General features: G+C 32.7%; 2 protein-coding genes across 5 annotated transcripts; both read left to right on the top strand.

The window, feature by feature from the left end:
• Positions 1–481: 481 nt before the first annotated feature.
• On the top strand, positions 482–3,467 carry LOC105783280 (uncharacterized). 3 transcript variants are annotated; one of them, XM_012608642.2, is made up of 3 exons: positions 482–1,184; positions 1,628–1,749; positions 1,873–3,467. In XM_012608642.2, exons 2-3 carry the CDS (start codon positions 1,635–1,637, stop codon positions 3,288–3,290), a joined length of 1,533 nt encoding a protein of 510 aa, XP_012464096.1. In that variant the 5' UTR covers positions 482–1,184; positions 1,628–1,634; the 3' UTR covers positions 3,291–3,467. The 3 variants fall into 3 exon arrangements, with proteins under 3 accessions (XP_012464096.1, XP_012464094.1, XP_012464093.1); XM_012608640.2 differs by having other exon boundaries at positions 1,628–1,779; XM_012608639.2 differs by having other exon boundaries at positions 484–1,184; positions 1,628–1,779; positions 1,870–3,467.
• A 1,546-nt stretch (positions 3,468–5,013) lies between these two features.
• Positions 5,014–8,494, top strand: LOC105783906 (uncharacterized). 2 transcript variants are annotated; one of them, XM_052625986.1, is made up of 2 exons: positions 5,014–7,299; positions 8,326–8,494. In XM_052625986.1, the coding sequence occupies exon 1, from the start codon at positions 5,716–5,718 to the stop codon at positions 7,159–7,161; it is 1,446 nt and encodes a 481-aa protein (XP_052481946.1). In that variant the 5' UTR covers positions 5,014–5,715; the 3' UTR covers positions 7,162–7,299; positions 8,326–8,494. The 2 variants fall into 2 exon arrangements, with proteins under 2 accessions (XP_052481946.1, XP_012465074.1); XM_012609620.2 differs by lacking the exon at positions 8,326–8,494 and adding an exon at positions 7,440–7,866.
• The last annotated feature ends 9,871 nt before the right edge of the window (positions 8,495–18,365 follow it).

The raw sequence follows: 18,365 nt of genomic DNA, 5'->3' as shown, positions 1-18,365 counted from the left end.
AAAATATTTTATCAATTCTTGTACTTTGATAAACTTAAAATCAAGTCCTCTTACTATTTTGTTTTTAAAATTCCAATCCAATCATTAATTTTGTTAGTATTTTTTTGTCAAAATTTGTTGACATATTAGTTAAGTTGCCTTCATATGACGTGATATATGTATGGTTGATGAAAATAAGCATATTAAATTGAAAATTTATGATGGAAACTACCAGCAACGATAATGATTGGATTAGGATTCTTAAATTGAACAAGTAGGGATTGAATTTTTAACTTTTTAAAGTATAAGGACTAATATAAAATTTGTAAAAATACAGGGACTAACAATATATTTTAACCAAATATATATTCTATAGCTAATAAGGAGCGGGTTCATCAGTTATACTCAAATTTGAAATTTGGATCAAAAGTCAAAATGGTTTTTTTTGTGTGTGTTTAATTAACCCAATCCGGTCCTGTTAGACCGCTTTGTATAAAGAAAAGCCCTCGAACCGTGTCGTCTCTTCCCCCTATCTCCTATTTGCAGCCTCTTTCTCGATCCCCAAATTAACCTGAAAATCAATCTCCGATTTTCTCCCAATTTCTTTCTCTAATTTATAAATCACGTAAATATCTTTTCGATTCTTGTTCTTACCTTTCGATCGATCTCCCTTTCTATCCCAGCTGTTGATTTTACGCGTAACTAGGGTTAGGGCTCTTCAATCTCTTAGATCCCTTCGATCGAGCCTCTTTTTTCCCTCGATCTCTCATGGGTTTTGGTTTTTTCTTCGATTCGTGTTGATTTCCCTCCTTGATTTGGTCTAATTTTGTCCGATTGTTCGCGATTCGTTTTCCATTTAGGGCTTAAATTTGTTCGGTACTTTAGGGTTCGTTTTTATCTGGAATTCTTAGAGGGTTTTGGTGTTTTACGCCGCGGTGTTACCTTTTAGAGGGGTTTCTTGTCGTGATTTTGTTGTTTCCTTGGCGAATTCGTATTTTAGGGTTAGGGTTTTCTTGTCAATTTAGGGCTTCCCCTGGTAGTCAAAATTACTTGGGGGGAAACGCGTCTTCCCGTAGTGAAATCAAATTTTGTGCATAATTAAGGGCTGCCCACATCTCAATTGAGAATTCTAAGGTTTTAATTGATCCCTGGCTTTTTAGTGCCCTTTCTAGCAGACTAAAGCTTCAATTTAAGAAAATTTAAAGGTAATTGACTTTAATTATTTAAATTTACTCAAGTTTCTGTGTTTAATGTGTTAATTCTTGCTTTCATAAGTGACATTGTCAGTATATTACCCCTTTCAGCTCACCAAAGTAAGAGTAATTATTTTATAAGAGGTAGAATATATATATTTTTAGTTATGCTTGTAGACTGAAATGGCACGTGCATTATAATTAATATTAATAGCACAGTTCTTCCCAGTAAGGTTATATCAAAATTTCTTGGTTAAATGAGTTCCGGCAAATGTTTATTGTTTAAGTTTCCTTGGACATAAACTTATTCTTGAAGTTGAAAGTGTTATGTTATTGTCTTACTATGTTCCCCTGTGCATTGGCTGTTATGTTACTGACTTGTATCTCTATCTTTATTCTTTATTAAAACTATTACTATTATACCTTCTGTTTATAATTAATTGTTTGTCCCACAGGTGGTAAATGGGATTTAAGCGGCCTTTTGATGATGAGGAGCTGCAGGAACTTCCTATCAAGAATCCAAGACAGTTTGGCTATGATAACAAGCTGACTCGGTTTGCTGATACTACTCCCCATGGTAATAGTCCTCAAAAGCCTCATATTTCAGGTAAAGGGTGACTGTTATTGTTTTTATGTGAATGATCCATATTCTGCTGTATAGTTTTAATATTGATTTGATCTTTTCTGTTTGATACAGTAGAAGTTGAGGGTGGGTTTCATAAACACCAGTGGGATGAAGAATTTAAAAGTGATGCTCTTAATGATGTTGCTCATTTGGTTGACGAGGATTTTGAGACTAGTGCTCCGTTATCTTTGGTCACTAGCACTTCTAGTGAGGAAGATATAAGCACTGGTGTAACAGCAATTTCACCTGTTTCGTCTGAATATTTTGACTTCGACTTCCCACGAAGAACATTTTCTCCTGTTGAGGATGACTATTATTTACTCTTGGATCGGTCTCCTCGAAAACAAGTTCCACTTGGGCCAAATCATCAAGCCAATGTTCCATCATGGGGTAGGCACATAAAGAATATTAAGTTTGCTCAGAATGAAGCGTCTAAAGCTGCAGATATTGACCATGAAGATATTAAGATGGGGACATGTATCATTCCATTGCCCGATTCAGATTTGTCTGCTAACAGCAGTGATAAAGTTGGTGCTGGAAGATTCGATTGTAGTTGCCTGGATAGGGGCTCTTTAAGATGTGTGCAACAGCATGTTACGGAGGCACGAAAACTACTACGAAAATCCCTTGGGCATGAAAAATTCGTGAAACTGGGGTTTTATAACATGGGAGAGGATGTAGCATATAAATGGAGTGAAGAAGATGAAGAGATCTTTCGTGAGGTTGTTTACACTAATCCTGTGTCATTGGGTAAGAAGTTTTGGAAGCACTTGTCTGTGGTTTTCCCATCACGATCTAAGAGAGAGATTGTCAGCTATTATTTCAATGTCTTCATCCTTCAGAGGCGAGCTGTTCAGAACAGATCCGGTAGTCTGGACATTGACAGTGATGATGATGAGTTGTGTGGAAATCAACCGTCTTATAAAGTTCAAGCTTTAGAGGAAGATGAAGACTCTGCAATTGAGTCTCTTGCTGATCTGGAAGATCATGCAAACCATGATGACAACAATGATGTGGAAGATGATAGTGGTGACTCTGATGGTGATAATTATGTTGGATATTATAGCAGTGCTGCAACAACGGAGGATTATGGTATCAACCTTCTGTATAAAGGACCTGTTACAAAGTCATTTGATGAGAGCAGGTTCGATCCTGTTTTTCAACCAACGGACAAGGTTTTTGGAACTGTGGAGGATTTCAATGTACAAGAAGACTCATGTATGTCTTTTGAGTTTCAGCCAAACATGGTTGACTCTCATAGTCTTGACGACACAAAGGCCAATTTGCATGCTGGTGGAATGAAAACTGAGATTAGTCGGTCTTTGCAGGGTAAACTAGATGATTCTAGTGAGCTGGTGAGCAATGTGTATTTATTGGATAATTATGATGCAAAAATCTGGGACACTAGGTATTCGACAACTTCAACGAAGGGCATCGATCTCCAGCCAACATGCAACATTATTGAAGAGATTTTTGGACAAGATAACACCTGAGATAAGTGCAGATAGTTGCTCTTGAAAAGTCCAGAATCTTCTCAGTAAAGAAGGCTATGATTTTGGTTATTTAATTATTTATTTTTCTTTTATTTCCCCCTTGTAAATTCATCTACTAAATGTAATTTGCTTCAGCATGTTAAAAAGTGATCTTAATGAGATCTTTTTGCTTTTGTATATTGATAAAGTAGTGTTAAAAGTAACTCTAAAAGGCTGCTGATATCTTATATGAATTACCTTGCTCTTGCATTGATGAACTCATAACCAAACTGTATATGTGTCTGAGAGGCCTTGTCTGATCTGTTCTGTTCTTTTATCCTTATTTTCGATATAAAAGAAAAGTAAAGGCTGAATTTGGTTCATGTATTCATTATGTTCCCATCTGTAGTTTTGGTGACAGCTGGGTTGGGGGCAAAAGCCTAACTAGCTCTGGTTTCCAGGTCCTTGTAATAGCATTGCGTGCTAAATGAGATGTCATTATGTCGACCAAGGCCGTCAAAAGTCATTAGTAGGAAAACAACAAATTTTGACAGTTGCTAGTCTTTTGATAATCATCTGGCCAACCAATATAATTATATACTCGTTCTTTTCAACCTGACTTCACTTTATTTGGCCTCATTATCAGTGGAATCATATTTGTCAAATTAGAGTTCGAAATTTAACATAGTTAATTCATTAATGATTATTAAGAGATGGTATTTATCCAATTCGGAATTCATATAATTTAGTCTACAAAATTTGGTCTGTTCCTATAGGCACCAAAGATAAGATCAGTCTACTCCAAGGAATAAAAACATAAAAGAACCCACCGTATTATGTCATCTTAGAATACAACCCCAACTATTATATCTAATGTCAAAAGAACAAGCAACTCTTGATATACATATATGAAACTTCCATGACCTACTCTTGCTTTAATTTCCACCTATGGAATTCATGGGGCAGTAAATTGATGGATTAGTCTTAGGGTGAGCTTCTTCCTATCACCAAACTACATACTTGTAGACCTAGTCAAAGTAAATTGCATTGCATTTCACCAAAGACATGGGGGAAAATAAATGCTAAATACTAAAAATCAAAAGATGAAACATCAATATAAGAGAGGGCCCTGGACTGAGAAATTGCAGCCTGAATTTCAAGTGGAGACTAAAAATTGTGTTTTAGGGTTTGGTGAAATTTGGCACAGATTTGGATTTATCAATTTTCTTTTTTGGGTACGTAGATTAGATTATCATTTTGATATCAAATTTTCCTTTTGTTGCAATTACTTTTTTGCTATGAATGGATTTCAGTTTTTGACATTTGGCTGATAATGGAAGCCAATCAGTAGTGGTAGCCATGATTTAATGTCTAATGGCTATCCCCATTATCAAAAAGATTCAGCCATTGTTAATCCAAGATATGCCCCAAAATATATGTTAACCTTAAGCTGTTTGATTCTGTGAAAGATAGTGTTAATTAGAACGTTTTGATGTTCGAAAATTGATTTAGAATTTGAGCCATAGTTTGAGGACTTTAAGTGCAAATAATCTAAAAAAAAGTGAGAAAATTGAGAAGAGGGACTTAATGCCTAAACTAATGGATAAATTTGAACCATAGTATGAACAAGGGATGAAATTTCTAAAAAAAAAAACAGAAGAAGAAAAGGGGGCCCAACCACAATGTAACATGTTGGCATATTATAGAATGAAATGTATGTATGTGTTATAGTGGAGGGTAAGGGAAGAAACTGAAAAGCAAACAATGGTTGGAGATTCTGCCCCTTTCGTGTGAGTGAGCTTTACAACAAGCAAGACAAAGTTAAGGCATCGTTTGGATGTTGCAGCCATAAGAAAAACTCCTCACTCATTGGGATCCTTAAAAAAATCTTGACCGTTCAATCCTCCCTTTTACCTGATGCTTCTCACTTCAATTCACGTGCTCTCTCTCTTTTTCTTCCCTTTTAAATCCTTTTGCTTCCATGCATGGAATTCTCCTCCAACTACAACACACACACACCAAAAGGGTATCTAGAGAGAGAGAAACATAAACAGTCTTGGGGTATTTTATTTTATTTCTTTTGTTCCTCTTGTTAGCCTCTTCATCGCCATCATTAGCGACCCTTCTTTATAAAATGTTTGATTTTTTTTTCTGGGTTTAAACAATTTGAGAAAGGGTCTCTTTTTGTTGTGGGTCGGATCTCTTTGTTGTACTTGAAACAGAGTCTGTCACATCTCAGCTGCTGATCCTCGTTTTTTTTATCATCTCCACTGAAACTAAAGCAAGCAACTTTTTTGTGATCTGTTTTTTTTCTCTCTCTGTTCCTTGATCTGTGTTCTTGGTTTCTCACAACAAAGATGGATGAAAGGAAATGCAAGAAATGAGTCACTGTTCCGGTTTGGTTTACTGGGTATTTTCAGTTTTTAAGTGATCAAAATATTTTTTAATGGAGCAAAATCAAGGAAAGAAGTTTGTTTGCAAGTTTTGCAACAAAGGGTATCCATGTGGGAAGTCCTTAGGAGGTCACATAAGGACTCACATGAATACTGAGAATCTTGGTGAAGCAGAGGAAAAGGCTGAAATCTCCACAAACAACAAGCAGCTTCTCTGTTCTAGGAACATAAAGAGAGCTGCTGAGGCTGAAGCTGGTGGTGGCCAATCTGCAACTTATGATATAAGGGAGAACCCCAAGAAAAGCAAGAGATTTTCTGATTTAGGCAATGGTTCTGTACTCAAAGAGATGATTTGTAAAGAATGTGGTAAGGGTTTCCAATCATTGAAAGCTCTTTGTGGTCACATTGCTTGTCACTCAGACAAAGAAAGGGTCTTTCAGAAACTTGAGGATCATTGGGGTAACACTGAGAAACAGAAGCTGGTAGTGGATAGTCAATCAGATACTGAAATATCAACTCCAAGTAGGAGGAGGAGATCCAAAAGGATAAGGTGCAAAACAGGAGGTGTTTACTCTAATAATTCAGTCTCTTTGGCAAATGGTTCGTCATCTGTATCAGAGATTGAAGAGCAAGAACAGGAAGAGGTTGCTATGTGTTTAATGATGCTGTCAAGGGATTCTGGTTGTAAGAAAGGGCTGAATTCAGTTGCTGATTCTTCAGACAACAACTCTGTCGTTCTGGAGGCTAAGTCATCCTCCATAGATTTGAGGATTACTGTTAAGAATGCTAACAATGGTGGTGAGCTTTTGAAGATGCAAAAACAAGGAGTTATCAAGTTGAAATCTGCTGAGTCTGGTCCTTGTTCTGAAAATTCTGATTCTGGGTATTTTAGGAATGGGCCCAAGAAGGTGGAACCAGATGTTTCAAGCAATGGGGTTACCAACAATGTTGAATGTAAGAAACTCAAGGTAAAGTCTAGATCTGGATTTGAAGACTTTGATGCAACACTTGGTAAAAATAGGAGTAAATTCAAGTATGTGAAAACTGAATTCCCAAAGGATTTGGTTAGTGAAGTAGGGGATAATCAAGATGATAGAGCTTTGACTAAGTTTGGTTTAAGAAGTGGGAAGAATGATTATTCCAGTTCTCCAAAGGGAACCAAACTTGAGTCAATAGATGATAGAGGTGAAGACAGCTTAGCAAATGGTTCTTTTCATGCTCCAATGGCTGCTACCAAGTTGTCAAATGGCAGTGCTGAGAAAAGATTGGGGTCAAAGAAAAACAAAGGGCATGTATGCCCTTTCTGCTTCAGGGTTTTCAAGTCAGGCCAAGCTTTAGGAGGTCACAAAAGGTCCCATTTTGCTGGGGGTTCAGAGGACACAACATTGGTCATCAAACGAGACTCACCAGATATGCCGTTACCAGCTCTTATTGACCTTAACCTTCCAGCTCCTCTTGAAGAAGATGCAATGGAGAACTCTGGGTTCATCCCATGGTAGCTGTTTAGAAAGCACCACAACCATGATCTCTTTGCTAAGATGAGGAACATGCAAGAGAATTTACAGTGTACAAATGAACAATTTACTCTTTTGGTGTTTCTCTTTGGCTTCTGATTCAACATGGTTTTTTTTGCTAAGGTAAATGTTCCCCTTTTTCTCCTTTTTAAAGTTTTATCTATGTTCTTGAACATGTATCTTCATTCTTACACAACTTTTCAATTCATTGTCCATCTTTTTTGTAACATTCTCAACTATGTTTTTTTTTTTTTTTTTTCCAGTACTCTTTCAAACCTGTGAAATATAGAGTCTTGTAGGAAGCAAAAAACAGCAGCTTCTGATTTTTAACTTGTATGATAAAAGCATTTGATATATAGGTAGGCTATCATATGTTATCCTTTGATACAGCCAATCTCACTGTTGAAGTGTTGTTTTTAAAGAAGAGCCAAGGACCACCTGCTTTTTGGGGAAAACATCAAAGAGCTTCATTCTAAGGAGTGGAAATGAAGTTTCCCCTAAAATTCACATGCCCCAAGAACTGTACACTCCATTTATTTGCTACTTTCTACACATATTTAGACACTCCAATAGGTTGCATTTTTAAGCACGTACACACACCCCCACACACACATGTACTGTTTGGGAAATGACATAAGACCAATTTTAATGCTCTCCTTTTTGTTAATAACAAAAGATTAAGTTTCTCCATCTTAACAGACCTTGTTTGTCAATGAACGAAAGAAAAGAAAAAGGAGCTTTGTTTCCCACATTATGCTCTTTCCTTTTAATATAGTTCAAGAATTTAGGTCAACCCCCAATGCCAGGCATGTAAAAGTAGGTAGAAATGAAAATTTTCCCTCTTTTTGAGCTATTTGAGATGGCATTGAAAGAGGTGAAGATATTATTGAGTAGTTGAAGAATTTTTTTTATCAACACTCGCATCCGAATTCAAATAACTTGGGAGGGTACTCATATTGGCAGAATGCGATTAAACAAAACAAACCCAATCTAACTTTTTATACCATTTAATTTGACAGAGTAGCATGTTTCTTTATAACAGCACACCATGACCCTTTTGTTGGTTGCTCATTATTATTTTCTCTTATCTATTGATTGTGTGTCTACTTGAGATGTAAATTAGTTGAGGGTTTTTCATGTTGATTGTAGTGACATGGCCCAATCATAGATGAGCCACTGCAAAATGATGGAAAAATCCAAATTGGGCTCAAATGTCCATTTTTATCTTCTTTCAAACTTGGTGCTTGGAATACTGAAAAACTTGTAAAGTTTTTATTTTGGGATAAAGCAATTTTAGGCCCCTGGACTTTGTGACTTTTCTCAAGTTGGCACTTCAGTTTTCCTTTTTCTTTTCAGGTCGGTACTTGAACATTGATTCCGTCGTACACCATTAATTTTTGCTTGTTTGACTTTTCAATAACTAATTATAACCCTGAGCTAGGGACCAAATAAAGAAGTACATGTAAGAGACTAGAGTTGGATCATAGTCCAACAATCTTTGTATCAAGGCAAATATACTAAATAAACCCTTAAACTTTTATCACTTCTTATTTAAAATAAAATATATTCATATAAAATTTTAATTAAAATATGTTCAAGATATCATGAAATTCCATCATAATAATACTTTATAAAAGACAAAAGAATATATGTTACTTTATAAAAACAATTTTAATTAATTTGTCAATAAAAATTTAAATAACAACAGAGATAAGCTATTTAAAATTTTTATTACATTCAAATAATCCTCAAAGTAACTTATACCTAAAAAAGCTATTAATTTTCACTTCTATCCAACTAAGCTATAATTGACTTGAATTTAAGTAAACCCTTATAATTCTATTACATCCAAATAAGCCTTAAACTTTAACTGATTAGCTAAATACACTTTTAATCTTTGACTTCAATTCAGTCAAGTCATTCAATATTGTTTGAATTAGACCGAACCAGTTGGATTGAAAATAGGTTGATATTCGTTTGAACATAAGAATTGAACCCATTTTTTAGCAAACTGTTTAAAACTTACAAATAAAAATAAAAAATTGGCAGTTGAATTAGTTTTTATAAAACTTTTAATATATATTTAATTATTGTTAAATTGGTGATTAAACCAATTAAACTGAAAACTAATGGTCTAATCAATTCAATCACCGATCCAATTTTTAAAATGTTAAAAGCAATTATTGGGTAAAGTTATACTATTGTTCTTTATACTGTATTTTAAGAAACCAACATCAATAACTAGTTAATCGATAAAAGTACCTTGGAGGCCCCTATACTTGGGGTCGGATTGTATTTTGCTCCCTCTACTCAAAAGATAAATTAGTCCTTGTATATTAGATCAAAGAGCAAAATGGTCCTTTTGTTAAAAATTTCATTCATTTCTACTGTTAAAACTGATTTATGTACCTCAACATGAGGTGCACGTGGCATGCCATATGTTACTCTTTGATCAATTAATTTCGTCAACTACGGCAGTCTTTAACAGTACAAATGGATGAAAATTTTTAACAGAAATGATCAATTTACTCTTTGATCTAACGTACAAGGACTAATCTACCCATTTTTTAAGTAGAGGGGGCAAAAAACAATCTGAGTCCTAGTACAGGGGCCTCTATAGTACTTTTACTGCAGTTAATTGTTTTTATAGCAACAACCAAAAATTATTTAGGAGGTTAACAAAAAAGTTTACCGTTTTGGCACATTTTCTTTTTCTTTCGTATGCTCTGAGTAGCACGCCTTTATTGGTTTTCTAGGGTTTGATTTCTTTTGTTTTCCGCCTAAAAATTTCTCACGATGGAGAACGAATTAGCAGGATTGAGTATTTCAAATGGTGAAGATGAGGCATGACACGTAACAACCCGTTTTTAGTGGTGTCAAAAATAGTGGTTTCAGGACCACAACTCCGACAAGTGAGTCATTATTTTATTAATTATTTAATTTTTATAGGGCTATATGAAGGTCGTATTAAATTGTTGTTAAGAAATTTTAAAGTTTAAATAGTTAATTAAGTAAAAAGGACTAAATTAAAAAGGTGTAAAAGTTTATTTCTATTAGATAATAGGGTCAAATAGCTTTGAAAAGGTAAATTAATGGACTTGGATGGTAATTATATCATATTCTAAGTTAGTGAATGTTTATGGATAGGTTTTAGTGTAATTATAATAGTTAGTAAAGGTTAATCTTGTAATTTAATAATTAAAGGATATGTTAAACAAAAAAAAGGTAAAAATTTGTATCATCTTCCCCATTTACTAATGAAAAATGATTCCACCATATTTGAGAAGAAAAATTTTCGGCGAAGCTTTGCTTTGGGTGCATGGTATGTATTTGGTGCTCGTTTTTAACGATTTTTACGTTTTTAAACTCGTATTAACTTAATCTAGCTAGCCCGGGGGTTAATTTGTAAAACTGATAAAATTTTAGAGATTTTCCATGAATGATTTTGTAGTGTTAGTGAATGTAATTGATATATTAATAAGCTTGGTAGTTAAATAGGCACATTTTGTTAAGTGATTTTTAATGAATTTGAGATTAAGGACTTATTTGAGAAAATAGTAAAATGCAATGATAATTTTATGAAATAATGAAAGATATGGTCTGTAAAGGACCTTAGAGAGAATCGGCTATCATGATATTTCATTAATTGTGGTTTAATTGTGAGTTTGGGATTTAGGGACTAATTTGTATAAAAGTTAAAATGTTAAGGGTAAATTCATATTTTTACATTAAAATGGGTTATAAGTTAGAATCTATTAAGTTAAGCTATTTGAATTATTTAATTGAGTTAAATTACTATTTAGATCAAGAAACAAGTCATCTGGACTTAAAACTGAGAAAAAGCTAGTGTTGGAGTAGTCACCGGCTTCGTTTCTTACAGTCATTTTTGTCGAGGTAAGTTTGTATTTCATTTTAAAATATTACATTTGAATTTATAAGATTAATTGATATCTTTATATATGTATTTATATATTGATGATGAAGATTGTTTTGATTTGAGAAAATGAAATGACCGTGATTGAAATACATCATGGTATTATACTTGGCCGTATGGTAGGCCATGTGAGCTATACGACCATGTGTCAGGCCTTGTGGTAGGCCATGTAACTCATTGTTTACGAATTAGAGGCACACGGGCTAGGGACACAAACGTGTGTCCAAGCCGTGTAACTCATTGTTTGTACTTTAGGTCACATGGGCTAGGGACACGGGCTTATGTCCAAGGTGTGTAACTTACTATTTGGTATTTAGGGTCACATGGGTCAGGGACACAGGCGTGTGTCCAGGCCGTGTGAGGGGTTATGGGTCGTACGGGGGTCTGCGTGGCCATGTGCTAGACCGTATAACTTACAATTTTAAGCCATACGAGTGTGTGGGCCAAATTACTAAAATTTTCCCTAGGGTCGTAAGCATCGTTTGAATCGAATGTAGACCTTCCGTAGGGTCCGTATGATCTAGATTAGACTGTACAACTTGATATCCAATATTCTGAGGCTGAATAATCGATTATCTGTATGTATAATTGATGTGATAACTGTTAAATAATAATGATCTGTATTATATGATTATGAATTGTATTGAATAATTGTATGTACATCCCTGATATTTAATATTTGTAATCTGCATCTACATTGGGTGGGAACGATATAAAGAAAGAAGTGTTGGCAATTTAGTGATCTGCCGAACTGAGTGGCTAAGCCACAACACTGCATCTGAATCTGGCGATTTATCGCATATTGATCTGACAGCTAGTCTATAATGACTCTGAAATGTGTCATACCGACACTAATTGGTGTGTAGGGTTGCCGACACTAATTGGTGTGTAGGGTTGGATGGGTGCTTGATACCCTATATGGTGTGTTGGAATGGTCAGATATGGTGTGTAGTATATAGGGGTAGGAAACTGTATCTGATTTTGATATGTTCTGCATCTATAACTGATCTATTTGCATCTTATTTGAACTGTTACGTTATTAATGAGAATCATCTGTTTCTAATTCTGTATATAAATTTGGGCAATTACTGTTATATCTATATTGATGTTTGCCTATATATTGGTTACACAGGTTGAGTTATAAGCTCATTCTATTTGTTGAATGCGTTGCAGGTAACCCACAGATTTAGGAGGCTTGGCGTGTTGAGAGCTCGATCATCTCTATTTATTAGATATTTTACTGTTTTAAATTTAAACTAACATATGTTTTATTTCAGACTATGGTTGTAAGCTCAGATTTCCACGTTGGTTTGACTGGTTAGGTGTTTTCTAAATGACGAACTTTAAACTACTTTAAGGTTGATTTTCCTTAAACGTTTTGATGTAACCTCCAAACTTGGTCTTAACATCTAGGTTGGGTATGGGGTGTTACATTCACATTGTGAAAAAGACAACTTACTTCAATAAATAATCTAAACAAATCTGTATTCCCGTAAAAGAATCAAAGTGAGTATTTGATTCAAATACTTAGAAGGATTATTATATCGTTTAAAATTCCAATTGGGGAGATGATTAGTTTTAGCTATTGGAGTAGCTGACTCCACGAGTAGAGACATAGATGTACTCATCGGAAGAATGATACATTAGACTGGATCCAGTATTAATTTTGTTTGTGAATTAATTCACTTGTGATGTTCATGGAGTGATTTACCTAAATTTTGAGTTAGTCATTGACCATGCGTATGTAACTCATGTGCTTTGGTATAAGTGGATGCTTATGCTCTAAAGATGATCGAGCCCATAGCCAGTATGTTGGGTACATGACTTGTGTATAGCATGAATTTATTAGCAACAATGAAATTCATAACTTGATTAAAGAGTTAATGATATCCTCTCATTGGCATTGTGTGGATTGATAAATATGGAATGTGGCAACGGGTTGTTTGTTCTCAAACAAACAATTTATCACCGTCATTTGTTGACAGTGATCATATTAATCATTTAGAAGAAACAATGGTGACAATGAGATAAAATAAGATTGTATTGAGTGAGCAGGTTTAACTTAAAGGAATCAATGATATCATATGAGGGTAACACGCACATGACGAGGTTATTGGACAAAGCAGTTGGATAAATTGCTTTGGTAAAGAGTATACAACAAAAAGGAGTTTTCAATCATGGTACTTATTGTGGACTGACTTCATGATTAAGTAAATTGCGAATCATCGGAACGATACTTCTGGACATAATTGCAATTACTCAAGCCTAATTATATATGTCTGATTAGCCCTTTCGTTAGCTCAACAAAAACTAGATCGAACGCATTCGAATCAAAAGAAAATTCTACGACTTTGGAAATAATTTAATTGAGTTGATTTATTCGATGTGTAATTAAATTAGGCGGTCATGAGAATTGTTAAACTAGAGAATTTGATTAAAGAATTTTCTTTAAAAATTAATTTTCTTTAAAAATTAATTTGAAAAATCTTAATGATTTTTTTAGAAAATTAATTTTGATAAAGCAAAATTAAATTAATCAATGTAATTAAAATAAATATGATATTTTTAGAAATTAATTTTGAAGTCAAATAATTGACCTAATGGATAATTAAACTTGAAAATTAGACTTGAGATTGAAAATTGGGCCTGAGAACCTAAAACTGGTCGATAACTAGCTTGGGGTGTCATAAGGGTGTTGCACCTGCAATGGCTCCACCGGACACAACAGTGCCGGCGACGACAACGGTGATGACGACATTCTAGTGGCCGACGGGTGATCCTTTGTCGATTGAGCAATGGAAGAATTATACTCCAATTAGGACTCTACCAAATAATTTGATTTCAGATTAACTATTCCAAAAATAATATTATTTTAATAATATTAATATTAAATTAAATTTAATACTTATCTTAATAATATTTTATTAATTTAAAATTAAAGTGATTATCTTAAAATTAAATTAAATTAAATATTTATCTGGATAAGTATCATATTAACTTATATTAAAGTGATTAAGTTTAATCATAATTAAACTCTAAATTGAGAAAAAGTTTATCTTCTCTATCTGATTTTCTAAGTATTGGGGGAACTATAAAATGGGGTCAGTCCTTTGAGTGCTTTGGCAATTTGCCCATCTGGTTGTTGTGGACCCTACTAATCAATCATTATGATTGTTTCACTTTCTCTTTTATCAAAAAAAAAACACTTTCTCATGATTTTATGGTTTTGGATTTGGACACAAAAGAAATCCTTTTGACGTGGGTCCTTAGTATTTCTACACACTATCCTCAAGATTCCAAACTCCTTCAAAACACTAATTAGGTTCCTTAAAAATATTCGTATTTATATTTAATCATTAAACCAATTACCTAAAACCTAAAAACAAAATTTACCCAACTTAATAACTTAACCTAAAATTTAAAATTTTAAAATTATATTTAATAGAATAAAATATTTATTATATTTATTTGTGTTTTTTTTTAATATAATACAACATTTATTACATTTATGATAATTTTTTTTAATATAAATACTTTTAATGTGTTAAAATTTTTATTTTTAGTTATTTTTAGTGCATTTAGTGTATTATATTTTTTAAAACTTTTAATTTTAAATAAATAATAATCTAAAAAAATCAAATATGGGCGGGTCAGGTCAAGCTTGAGTTTTCTTTTCTTAAATTGGGCCTGGCTTGGACAAAAAAGTAAGACCATTTTTTAGTTGAGTCGGGCCCGAATTTAAAAAATAGATCTAGATACCTTGCATGGGCCTAACCCATGAGCACCTCTAATTTCATATGATAAAATATAATTAATTGATATAATGACAGTAATAATGAGTGTTTTTATTTCCACAAATGAATTGTAACAGCCCATTTTTCAGTGGTGTCGGAAACAATGGTTTTGAGATCATAATTCTGACGAGTAAGTCCGTAAATATTATTAATTAATATTTATGAGTCAAATCTAATGATATGGTAAATTTTGATTTGACAGTTTATATTGATTGGTCAGTTAGTCATAGCACAAATGGTTTGAACCTAAAGTTAGTAGTTTTAAAAAATGAGGTATCGAGACATCGTTTCTGTAAATCGAGCTCGTAAATATTTCTATGGAATATTCACGAAGCTATTATTTAGATGAATTGAAGTTTGATCCAGAAATTGTGGTGATTAGATAGTTAATTAAGAAAAAATGACTAAATCGTAAAAACCATAAAAATTAATTGCTATTGAATTTTAAGAGTTAAATGAGTTTAAAAGTATTGTTATAAGGATTTGAATTACAATTAAACCATTATATTTTGTAATAGATGGTTAGTGCTTGATTTCTTTAATCATGTTAAAATAGGTTAAAACTTTAAAACATAAATATCATCATCTTCATTTTTGTCTTCCACTGAAAATAAAACCTCAAAACTCCACTTTTGAGAAACCAAGGTTCGGCCAAGCTTAGGTTCTTTTCATGGTAAGCTTTTTCTAATGTGTTTTTCGTAATTTTTATGTTTTTGAAATCACTGTATTTTAATTCAGCTAGCCCGAGTGTTAAATCGTAAAACTATTAAAAGTTTTAAAATTTTCCATTGATTTTATTTGAAGTTTTGAATGTTAATTGTAGATTTTAAAGCTTGGAAATGAAATAGGATTCATTTGTAAAGTGAATTTTGTTAGATTTGAGTTTAGGGACTAAAATGTAATAATGTAAAGTTTGATATGAAATTTCTAAAATTTATGTACTTAGAGGGTTGTACAGGATGGAATTGAAATTGAATTGTAAAAAAACTTGAATTTGAAAGATATAGTTGTTTCGATTTTAGGGATAAATTGAATAAAATGTAAAACTTGAGGATTATTCGATAAATGAAATTAAACTATCATATAACTTTAGTATGCTGTTAAATGAGGGTTGTAATAGATAATTTAATTAAATTATGCTTTAGATCGAGATTTTCAACAATCGGAGGATATACACGAAAAGGGAAATTTCTTTGAATAGTCTTTGACACCTTATTTGTTGTTGTTTTGTTAGCAAAGTTCATATGGGACTTACTTTTTAAATTCAAATATAGTTGTAATACTTTGATTTTCTTTTTAGATCGAATTTTTAGGTATATATATTGTCTCAATATCAAATGGATTAATTGATAAGACTTGAAATGTATGATAAATATGGGAAGATACATAACATCGAAAGGATGTAAATTGTTATCTGAATGAATTAATTTGTAAGAAATGTTGATAAATGAATTGATAGTTGGATATGATTAATCAAATCATATTGGTGTGAATTTGATTAATTATTAGATAAATGACTTAAATAAAATATATTTAGATGTGTATAGGATAATTAAACTTTGTGTAGAGTATTGCACAATATTGAGATGAATTTGATACATGCTTAGTTATTGGAAGTGTTGTGATAACATGAATGTACTGAATCTTGAATAAGTGCTCCTGATAGCACTATGGTGCTCCTAACAGTACTTTCGTACTCTTGATAGCACTATAGTGCTTCTAATAGTACTTTCATACTCCTGTTAGTACTACGATGCTCTTGATAGCATCTTCATGCTTCTATTTGCACTACGGTGCCCTAATTTACTTTTATGCTCCTAATTGCACTTTTGTTGCCCTAATTTCTCTTCGATGCCTCCATAAGCACTTTGGTGCCTTTGTTTGCATTTGTGGTGTTTCTGTTCAGCACTGCCACGTTCCCTGGTGAGATGTAATTACCCAAGTATTCGAATCGAATTACTAATGTTCATCGAGATATTGGATAAACAGAGAAAGGGAAATGTATGTTAAATTATTATGAGAATACATTCAAATGATATATGATGATTAAATGATATGAATGGTATTAATTTGATATAACGTATGTGGTTGGTAATGTCTTGAATGATATATACATATACATATACTACTTGATATAATGTTATATATATTGAATTATATGTGGATTTACCTTATTACTATGGAATGCTATATCGAGTTAATGATAACGTGTGTTCTAAATGGATACGTATATTGTGTGGATGAAATGATATTAATGGTATATTATTGACGACTTCGTTGTACGGTACTATAATGACATAACAAGTAAATGTTGGATTGATACATGAATGGAATGATTGATGAACTCACCTTGATAATGTGAAACATTGTAATAGGTAGTTAAGTTTAATTAATTATTTCAATATGTTTAATGATGAATTGTGGTAAGTTTACTATTTTAAATCCTATTAACTAACTAAGCATTTGAAATGCTTACTTTGTTTCGTTTTTTGTCCTGTAATTGACGTTTGCGAAATTTGGCGGATCAAATCACTCAAGAGCTCACACTTTCCAACTTTTGTCTTGGTAGATTTTTAATTTTTTCTAGACTCGATTATGTTGGGCTTGTACTATGTTGTCTTGAATGTTTATTAGTTTGGTATATTGATAATGATAAATTTTGATGTTATGAAAAGATGTATATAAATGTGCAAATTAGTAACATGGTGAATGTGTTTGTGGCAAATGAATGACCCATGTTGGTAATTTGGTATGATTGACTTGATTGTATAAGCTTGGGTATAAAATGTAATCATGAAGATATTTCATGTTTATTTGAAATAATCGATGTGAATTGAATGTATTTTGTTTCGACTTTAATTGTAGCACTTCGTAGCTCGAGTCTGACAACCGGATCAAGTAAGGGGTGTTACATGAATTAAGAAACCATCATATGTTCTTAATTGATATTTAAAAATAAAAAATCAATAAAATAAGACACATGATGAATTTTTAATCCTACTTGTGAAGTTAAAAAAAGAACTCACCGCTAATGATCAAATTATAATCCTTAAATAAATTAGTTAATTGTTATATCTTTTAATTATAAATGTATGAAAAGGAAATAAGACCAAATGAATAAATTTTTACAATTTTTCAAAAATATTAATTACGATAGACATCCTCAAACTATAACCTAAATTTTAAATTGATTCATAAATTTTAAAACATTTTAATTGAGTCCTTAAAATAGTGATATCGTATCCATTGGTCCCTTCCATAAGCCTAGTAGTTAGCTTAGACATTAATGCCTCATTTGATTAACATGAGGAAGGAAAAAGCTTATTTACTACATATGTATTACAATAGTTAGACATAAAATAAAGAATAGTTAGTACAAATTTAAACTTGAAATTGTCAATTGAGTTTTAGCTCGATTGGCATGGGCATTTTTGCCAATGTAGGAGGACATGGATTCGAGT

This window comes from Gossypium raimondii, chromosome 13 (assembly GCF_025698545.1).
Source record: "Gossypium raimondii isolate GPD5lz chromosome 13, ASM2569854v1, whole genome shotgun sequence".
NCBI classification, from domain to species: domain Eukaryota; kingdom Viridiplantae; phylum Streptophyta; class Magnoliopsida; order Malvales; family Malvaceae; genus Gossypium; species Gossypium raimondii.
Note: the sequence above shows the minus strand (reverse complement) of the source record. Positions and strands in the feature narration are given on the sequence as shown.

Excerpts from the sequence above, each read along its gene's own strand:
- LOC105783280 (XM_012608639.2), top strand. The coding sequence starts at position 1,635 with ATGGGATTTAAGCGGCCTTTTGATGATGAGGAGCTGCAGGAACTTCCT. Across the intron at positions 1,780-1,869 it reads TCAAAAGCCTCATATTTCAG|TAGAAGTTGAGGGTGGGTTT; the intron begins GTAAAGGGTGAC and ends TGTTTGATACAG.
- LOC105783906 (XM_052625986.1), top strand. The coding sequence starts at position 5,716 with ATGGAGCAAAATCAAGGAAAGAAGTTTGTTTGCAAGTTTTGCAACAAA.